At 54.6% G+C, this 8,589-nt stretch overlaps 2 protein-coding genes across 3 annotated transcripts; one reads left to right on the top strand and one right to left on the bottom strand.

The window, feature by feature from the left end:
* The first annotated feature begins 91 nt into the window (after positions 1-91).
* ERCC6L (ERCC excision repair 6 like, spindle assembly checkpoint helicase) lies at positions 92-4,407 on the top strand. The gene is made up of 2 exons (XM_059859311.1): positions 92-194; positions 339-4,407. The coding sequence occupies exon 2, from the start codon at positions 565-567 to the stop codon at positions 4,129-4,131; it is 3,567 nt and encodes a 1,188-aa protein (XP_059715294.1). The 5' UTR covers positions 92-194; positions 339-564; the 3' UTR covers positions 4,132-4,407.
* Positions 4,408-7,302: 2,895 nt separating this feature from the next.
* Positions 7,303-8,251, bottom strand: PIN4 (peptidylprolyl cis/trans isomerase, NIMA-interacting 4). Of its 2 annotated transcripts, XM_059859341.1 has the most exons (4): positions 8,099-8,251; positions 7,871-7,938; positions 7,636-7,755; positions 7,303-7,478 (listed from the first exon to the last, which is right to left on the bottom strand). In XM_059859341.1, exons 1-4 carry the CDS (start codon positions 8,136-8,138, stop codon positions 7,320-7,322), a joined length of 387 nt encoding a protein of 128 aa, XP_059715324.1. In that variant the 5' UTR covers positions 8,139-8,251; the 3' UTR covers positions 7,303-7,319. The 2 variants fall into 2 exon arrangements, with proteins under 2 accessions (XP_059715324.1, XP_059715323.1); XM_059859340.1 differs by lacking the exon at positions 7,871-7,938 and having other exon boundaries at positions 8,099-8,227.
* Positions 8,252-8,589: the final 338 nt, after the last annotated feature.

Genomic DNA, 8,589 nt, shown 5'->3' with positions numbered 1-8,589 from the left:
TGGCTGCGAGAGCTGCTGATTTACATGTGGCGCGGTGCAGGCCGGGAAGGGCTGGGTTTGAAGCGTTGGGCGGTCAGCGCTAGCGCCATGGCTGCCCCTGGGCCGGGAGAGGCGACCGTGGCGGCGGCGGCGGCGGCGGCGGCGGCGGCGGCGGCGGCGGCGGCGGAGGAGGAGGAAGAGGAGCGGTACCGGGGGTGAGCGGGGACGGGGCTGAGCGGCCGGAGGCTGCGGGGGGCCGCGGGCGGACCGGGCCGGGGGTGGCGGGCCGGGGGTGGCGGGCCGGCATTCCAGGGTATAGCCTGGGCCTGGCCACCTGGTGCTCACGGTGACTCCCACAGGCTCGTGACCAGTGCGAAGGCGGCGGCGGCCGACGGGGACCTGGAAGAGGCGCTGCGGCTGTTCCGGCTGGCGGTTGCCATCCGCCCCAGCAAGAAGCTGTGGGGCCGCATACAGCGGGTGCAGGAGGCACTGACGGCGGCCGAGCAGCAGCAGCAGCAGGAGGAGGAGGATGATGATGAGGGCTTCGTGGACGTGTGCAGCAGCGGCCTGCTGATCTACGGGGAGATGCACAGGAAGCTGTTCCAGCACCAGCGGGAAGGTGTTGCGTTCCTGTACCGCCTGTACCGGGAGGGCAAGCCTGGTGGCATCCTGGCAGATGACATGGGCCTGGGCAAGACCATCCAGGTGATCGCCTTCCTCTCGGGTATGTTTGACGCTGAGCTCATCCAGCATGTCCTGCTCATCATGCCCACCACCCTTGTCAGCAGCTGGCTGGCTGAGTTCGCTCACTGGACCCCTGGCCTACGCGTCAAGGAATTCCATGGCACCAGCAAGACAGAGCGCACCAGGAACCTGGAGAGGGTTCAGAGGAAGAATGGCATCATCATCACAAGCTACCAGATGCTCATTAACAATTGGAAGCAGCTGGCCAGCCGCCATGAGCAGGAGTTTGTCTGGGACTACATCGTTCTTGACGAAGCACATAAGATCAAGTGCCCGTCAAACAAGACAACCAAGTGTGTGTATGCAATCCCGGCCCAGTATCGCATCCTGCTTACGGGCACCCCTGTGCAGAACAACCTGCGGGAAATGTGGTCCTTGTTTGACTTTGCCTGTCAAGGCTCCCTCCTGGGAACTGCCAAAACTTTTAAAATGGAATATGAGAATCCCATTACCAGGGCAAGGGAGAAGGATGCGACTCCAGGTGAGAAAGCACTGGGGCTAAAGATATCAGAGAATCTCATGGCAATTATAAAGCCTTATTTCCTCAGAAGGACCAAGGAAGACATCAAAAGCTGTCATGCTGATAAAGCTGATGCTCCTCTTCCTGAGGATCCAAGTGAGAACAAGGCTCCTGTCATGCCATCTCTCACTAGGAAAAATGACTTTGTTGTGTGGGTGTACCTGGCACCGGTGCAGGAAGAAGTCTACAGGAGCTTTCTCTGCCTGGATCATGTGAAGGAAGTACTGATGACCACCCGATCACCTTTGGCTGAGCTGACAGTCTTGAAGAAAATCTGTGACCACCCCAGGCTTCTGTCTGCGAGAGCCTGTATCCAGCTGGGCTTGGAAGAGCAGGTGGGCTCCGAGCAGGATTACACAATGGAAGCAGGTATATTTTCAGGCATGAACAAAATAGATCATCTCTCTGATGAGACTGTGATCCAGGAGTCTGGGAAGATGCAGTTCCTTGTGGGACTGCTGGAGCGGCTGAGAGAAGAGGGACACCGAACCCTGGTGTTCTCACAGTCAAGGAAGATGCTGGATATCATAGAGCTGGTCCTGTCTCGCCGACAGTTCCAGATCCTGCGCATTGACGGCACCGTGACCCACCTGACGGAGCGGGAGAGGCGCATCAACGCCTTCCAGAGCAGCACTGACTACTCTGTCTTCCTGCTCACCACACAGGTTGGGGGCATCGGCATAACCTTGACAGCAGCCAGCCGAGTGGTGATCTTTGATCCCAGCTGGAATCCAGCAACCGATGCTCAGGCTGTGGACAGAGCGTACAGAATTGGGCAAAAAGAGAATGTAGTCATTTACAGACTGATCACCTGTGGCACTGTGGAAGAGAAGATATACAGGCGGCAGGTATTCAAGGACTCGTTAATCAGACAGACCACAGGTGACAAAAAGAACCCATTCCGTTATTTCTCCAAACAGGAACTAAGGGAGCTCTTCACGTTGGAAGATACTCGGACGTCTGCAACTCAGATCCAGCTGCAGTCCCTGCACGCCATGCAAAGGAAGTCTGACCTGCAGCTGGATGAGCACCTTGCTTACCTGCATTCCCTGGCAATGTTTGGCATTTCTGACCACGACCTGATCTACACAAGGGAAATAGCTCACGAGGAGCAGGTGGAGAGCGAGGAAGCCCATCAGTACATCCAGCAGAGGGTACAGAAAGCCCACGAGCTGGTCCAGCTGGAGTCCCAGCTCAGAGATCTGAGGATGGAGGGGATCAGAAATGCTTGTGAAGAGAAGTGGCAAAGACCATCAGGATCAGTTTCCAGGCCAAAGAAGCTATCTCCAGGGTTGAACGACAAAAATTACTTTGTTTCACCACCAGCAGCTGAAGCACACGAAAAAGATAAAGTTATTGATCTTACAGAGGATGAAGAAGCCCAGGTGCTCGATGTCAGCTCCAGAATGACAACTCTGACTGCTCGTGACTTGGATGAAGAGCAACTGGCACAAGGTGTGTCCAGTATGGAGATGGAAGTGCTCAATACCAGCAAGACAGCTGAACAATCTGAAATACAAGAATCTGAGCAAAATTCTGAATCTAGCATTGCACCATCATCCCCTGCACTCGAGAAGGAGAGTCGGAGCCTCCAAGAGAAACAGCATTCGCAGGTACATTCAGACAGCTTGGCCAAGACAAGGAATGACCTGTCTTGGCATTGTCACAGAAATTCCTCCAAGTCTGGCATGGCTGACGATCCTAGAAGTGAGGCAGAATTGTCAGTTCAGGTACTTGACCCACACACTGCCCTGGGGACAGAGCAGAACAGTGTACCTGAGCCGGCTTCTGCAGTTCTGAGTTTATCAAATGCTACACCAGAAATCAATGCTGAGCTCTACAAGTCTCATGTGTTGGAAGACAGCTTGGAGAGTACATCTGCTCCTTCCTTCCAGGATCAAGTTGACTTCAATCTGGTTTTGGAAGAGTCTGAAGATGGATGGCAGGATGCCTCAAATAGAGGAGGATCAGTGGAACACCCTGAGAAGGAGAGCTTGCAACTCCAGGCAGAAAGCTTGTGTAAATCTCCAGACAAAGAATCTCCAAACAGAACTTGGCCAAGTGAGACCAGTAGCCATGGCAAACCCTGTCCCACAGCTGAGGAAGAGCCAAAAGCCTCCCTGCAAGGGAGTAAATCATTGGAGGAAAGCAGTGGTCTCTTAACTTTTTGTAGGAAGAAACACTTAAACAGAATTTCTTCAGACAGTGAGAGTGAAGAGCAGCCTGAACAAGTGCCCTCCTCTCCCTTGGACAGCACTCAGCATGGACTTCTGGAAGGAATTAGCGCTTCCACCCCTAAATATGACACAACAAGAGCTAAAGCCATCTTTTCTCCCCAACTAAATAACAGTGGAAACAGGTCTAATGCTTCCAGGCACTCGTTCATCAGCAGGTTGGTAGATGAGGTGGAGGATATTGGGGAAATCATGGGAACCACTGATGAAGAAGATGATGATGATGGTGATGAGGAGCAAGATGGGCTTTTGGAAGATGAAGCTGAGGAGTACACTGAGGAATCTGCTGAGCCTGAAGAAGAACCTAGTGGAGAAACACTTGATACAGGTGAAAAGTCCTCCCACACAGACAGCATGGAATCTGAGCAGTCCGAGGCAGAGGAGATGGAGGAATCCACAGGTGACAATGAGCTCCAGTCAGGTGAGCAGATTGATTACTTCACCCAGGAAAGCAGCTCTGAAAAGGACATTGGGCAGAGTTCCTCTCCTCTTGCAGATTATGACACTTTGGTACACAGTGGGAAAAAACTTCAGAATGATGGAAAACTCCAGGAGGCTTTGGACTGCTTCCTGCAAGCTCTTGACATAAAAAGTGGCGATCCTGAAGTTATGCTTCTGACTCTGAACTTGTACAGACAGCTGACCCGGAAGTGACATGTATGTGGCTCTGTGAAGACAGTCTGGCTGTTCCTTGTTAATATATGTCTGTACCACAGCCCTGAGATCCCTGAGCTGGCTCCAGGCTGGTGCCTGCCATATATACTCATGTGACTGAGCAAATTCAGCACATCCTGCTTGAGGGAACAGCCCAAACATCCAGGTGTTGGATGCTGGGGAGGGAACTTCACTGTGGAGTCAACTCACAAAGGTGAAAATGGTTCATGTTCCTGTCTGATTATTCAATAAAAGAATGGTATTGTTGATGTCTAAGCACCTCTCCGTCGGTTTCTCAAGGTTGGGATGGAAGGCACATGAGGAGTTCATGTTTGGACTCAGGTGTTTATCATTTTCTATCAGTGAAACAGCCTCACAACCATGAGTTCTGCAGCCTTTCATTAGCAAGGCACAAAAATGGCTAACTATCTCTTGTTACAAGGTCTTTTAAGACTAAACTATCCAATTAAGAAAGGACACCTAGATTATTTTCCCTTTTAACCCAATAACTTGATCCTTCAAAGCTCGCAATTGCCTCGCAATTGGACTTTTCTGTCCAATTGCAAAACATCTTCCAAACCCATGACGGAAGAAGAAGGTGAAGAAGAAGTTTAGGTGCCTCTGCCCTAAAACCTCCATCTTGCTTCATATTTATTTCTATATTCTAAGACCCCAAACTCTAAGTTTCCCACCCTGTGATATTACACACTTCTAACCAACTACACACCCATAATCCCAGTGCTATCAATCAATTTTGGAAGTCTTCTCCACAGCCTCAATTGCAGTGTTCTCTTGTAGCTCTGTGCCTTTAAGCATAGAAGGTTTAAAATTTTCAGCATCTGGGATTCCAACACCTCTCCATGCTGGCATCCCTGGATTCACCTTTCTATCCTCCAGGTTTTGCTGCTCTTCTCCCCTGAGAAGATGAGGACAGTACCGTCCCATGGCCACTGTACAGCCTTGCTCTGTGGTGCTGTGCTTCCTCCCTCCTTTGGGTTTTAAATAAGCCACTTTGGGTGCCTGAAGGTCACCTACCATTTGGGTGTCTTCAGACCTTCCAGTTCCAGCCCCTGCCACAAGCAAGGACACCTTCCACTAGACCAGGTTGCTCCAAGCCTGGCCTTGAAACACTTACATGGATGGGGCAGCCACAGCTTCTCTGGGCAGCCTGTGCCAGTGTTTTATCACTTTCACAAGAAAGAATTTCTTCCCAATATCCCTTCTAACCCTGCCCTCTCTCAGCTTAAATCCATTACTCTGTATCCTGTAATTCCAGTTCTGGATAAAGAGTCCCTCTCTGGTTCCCTTGTAGGCCCTTTCAGATAGTGAAATGTGCCCTGAGGTGTCAACACAACCTTCCCCAGGCTGAACAGCCTGAAAAGCCCCAACTCTCTCAGCCTTCCTTCACAGGGCACTCCAGTGCTCTTATCGACTTCATGGCCTCTTCTGGACTTGCTCCAACAGTTCCATGTTCTCCTTATGCTGGGGGCCCCAGAACTGTGTGCAGGACTCTAGGTAGGATCTTGGGAGTGCAAAGTGGTGGGGGAAAATCCCCTCCCTCACCTGCTGCCCATGTTCCTTTGGGTGCAGCCCAGTTCAAAGGGGCTGGGAATGCTCACTGCTGGCTCATGGTTTTTCCTGAGTTTTTTGTTAACCATCACCCCGAAGCCCTTCTCTCAGGGCTGCTCTCCATCCGTTCTCTGCCCCTTCTGCAGCTGTGCCTGAGATTGTTCTAACCCAGGTGTAGAACTTTGTACTTTTCACGTGATCCCACCTCTCCAGCCTGTCCAGGTCCCTCTGGATCCATCCTTCCTTTCCAGTGTGTGACCACACCACACCACACAGCTCAGTGTTGGTCAGCAAACTGGCTGAGAGTGCCTCAGTCCTACAAACCAGCAGCTCAAAAGTTCCTGGTTCTGGCTTTGAGTGACTCTGCCTCTCACCAACACAGCCTCAGCCTGGTGTTCTCATCCTGCCAGTTTCACCTGGTAACAGCCCAGCAGCAGATAGGGATGCTTCCTTGTGCCATGGCATTGCCTTCTGCAGTACCACACCGTAGCACAGGACACCACACCTGGCTGAGCTGTGCAGTTTGGGAGAGGAGCTCTTTGTATTCGGAACCACAGCAAACGTGTCAGATTTGCTGGTGCAGTTGTGTCAATGTGTTTTTGCCAAAAGAAAGAACAGGGCTCTGGTAGCCTGGAAACAAGTGGTTTATTAACAGAGCACCATTACATGGGGCAGTGTCTGCTCTGGGCAGCCTATCTGCCCTCCATTGCAAGCCATTCATTGGCTTCTCTGAGTGTTCCATACTCAGCAAAACCAATACCCTGAAAAGAGAGGGAAGAGAAGGACATTTTCTTCTTTGATGTTTCCTCCTCATCTCTGAGCTCTGTGCATGGTGCTCACCTGTAAGCAAAGCTGGTGCCAGTTGCTGGAGCTGTGGCTGGTTCAGGGGCTCTGTGGGCAGGAAGGGGATCATGGCTTGGGGCTGGGTTCCTGAGATAGCAGGAATCTTTCTGGGCTGCTTCCCCTGCACACCCCACAGGATGGGGGAGCACAGGAAGTGGCACACAAGCATTTAGTGGCTTTTTTTCTCATCTAAACCTGAATTTTCAGTCTCTTCCCCCAGCTCTGAGTGGGTAAGGTGGAGCTGTAGGAGGAGATGAGTCTGTGCTCAGGAGATCTCATCCTCCCCTCCTACCCCCAGCTCCCTTCCCTGCCCGGCCTGACCCAGCTCCAGTGTTACCCACCCTCCACTAAAGGGACTGTCCTGCAGGTCTGGAGCACAAACTGCACCATGGGAGCTGTCTCCATCCTCCTGGGGAGGATGGAGATGGAGACCAAGCCCTGGGGCCCCCTCTGTCCCTTTCTGCATCATTTGTGTTTGCAGATAAAAACCTGGGCACCTCATTCCGCTGACAGGCCATTATCTCCACAAGATAATGTGAGAAGGAAGAGGCTGGCCTGCCAGGCAACAGAGACTTGAACATCTATAAAAGGCTTTTGTTTCATCCTTCCCAGAGACACTTTACCTCTCCAGGCAGGGCCCTGCTCTGCTAGCACAGTGGCAGGGACAGCCAGCTGCCTCCAGGCATGTTGCTGGTTGTGCCCAACTTGCTCCAAGGCCAAGGTGTCTGGGACTCAGGATTCAAGCAGTCAACAAGGTCATCATGGTCATTCACATTTTATTTTCTGCCTTCCACCATGATAATGTGGTATCCGAACTTGGTCTTGACTGGAGGGTCTGTGTACACGGGCTTGTCCATGCTGCTCACAGGCAGGGCAAATGCTGCCTCCTGGAATGGTCCCACCATGGAGCCTCTGGTCATCCAGCCCAGGTCTCCCTGCATCAAGGGACCGTCGGGGTTAAGCTCCGAGACTCAGAGCAGGGAGGGTGGGTGACGTGGCCGTGGGACGGGTCCTGCTGGTGATGAGCAGGACCCAGGCTCCTGCAGCCGCTGCCTGGCCCCACTGCCCTGTCACGGTGCAGCACTCACTCACCCCTTGCCTGGCCTTGTCCTCGCTGTACTGTGCCGCCACCTCGCTAAAACGCTGTCCGGACTTCAGCTTCTCCATGGCCTCCATGGCCCGGCCGTGCTTCTCGCACAAGATGTGCCGAACCTGGAGGGGCGGGCAGCGGGGCTGGGGCGAGCGGGGCCGGCGGGTGGGACGAGCCTGCAGGCGCTGGGGCGGAGAACCCGCACCCCGCCTGGTCCTCGCCGCCCCCCGCGCTCACCTTGACGGCGCTGCCGCCTCCCTTCGGGCCCTGTGCTTTGCTCTCACTGCTGCTGCCGCTGTCGCCGCCTGTGAACCGAGCACCCTGACACCGGCCTGGTCCCCGCCGACCCTGCCGGGCTCTGAGACCGGCTCGGCCCCCACCGCCCCCGGGCCCCAGCCCGGCCGGTCCCGGTGATGCCTCAGAACCCCCTCCCGGCCGGTCCCGGTGCCGCCCAGCCCCGCTCACCCTTCCCGGCTTTGCCGCCGCCTTTCCCTTTGGGCGCCATCTTGCCGCCGTAAGGCCCCCACTCTGCCCACTCCACGCCGGGCGGGGCCGCCCCTGCCCCGCCTCGAGGCCCATGGCGGCCTGCGCCGTGCCGGTGTGGAGCTTCCTCGCGACACGGGGCTGCGGGACATGGGGTTGTGCCCGCCTGGACGGGGCTGGAACCACCCGGCACACAAAGCTGCGTTCGGCATCCACGGCCGTACCCAGCGCCCGCCCACGGCTGTCCCCAATACTCAGGGCTGTGCCCTCATCTATCCCTCCGGCCCCAGGACTCTGAGCCCAGCCCCAGTCCACCCCTCCCCACTTCCAGTCCTCCTCCCGGCCCGTGCCCAGGGTCCAGGGCTGTCCCCAGCTCCCTCCCAGCACGAGGGCTGACCCCAGCAGTCCCCCCGGGCTGTTCTGTCCCTCTCATCCATCCCAGCTGCCCCTCGGACTCTACGTCCGTCCGCAGC

This window comes from Haemorhous mexicanus, chromosome 14, assembly GCF_027477595.1.
Source record: "Haemorhous mexicanus isolate bHaeMex1 chromosome 14, bHaeMex1.pri, whole genome shotgun sequence".
NCBI lineage: Eukaryota > Metazoa > Chordata > Aves > Passeriformes > Fringillidae > Haemorhous > Haemorhous mexicanus.
Note: the sequence above shows the minus strand (reverse complement) of the source record. Positions and strands in the feature narration are given on the sequence as shown.

What these genes read in the sequence shown, in the direction of transcription:
- PIN4 (XM_059859340.1), bottom strand. Translation starts at nt 8,212, where the DNA reads ATGGGCCTCGAGGCGGGGCAGGGGCGGCCCCGCCCGGCGTGGAGTGGG. An exon ending in CGGCGGCAAAGCCGGGAAGG is followed by an intron (nt 7,756 to 8,098) that starts GTGAGCGGGGCT and finishes CCGCCCCTCCAG; the next exon opens with GTTCGGCACATCTTGTGCGA. An exon ending in AGGACAAGGCCAGGCAAGGG is followed by an intron (nt 7,479 to 7,635) that starts GTGAGTGAGTGC and finishes CCCTTGATGCAG; the next exon opens with GGAGACCTGGGCTGGATGAC.
- ERCC6L (XM_059859311.1), top strand. Translation starts at nt 565, where the DNA reads ATGCACAGGAAGCTGTTCCAGCACCAGCGGGAAGGTGTTGCGTTCCTG.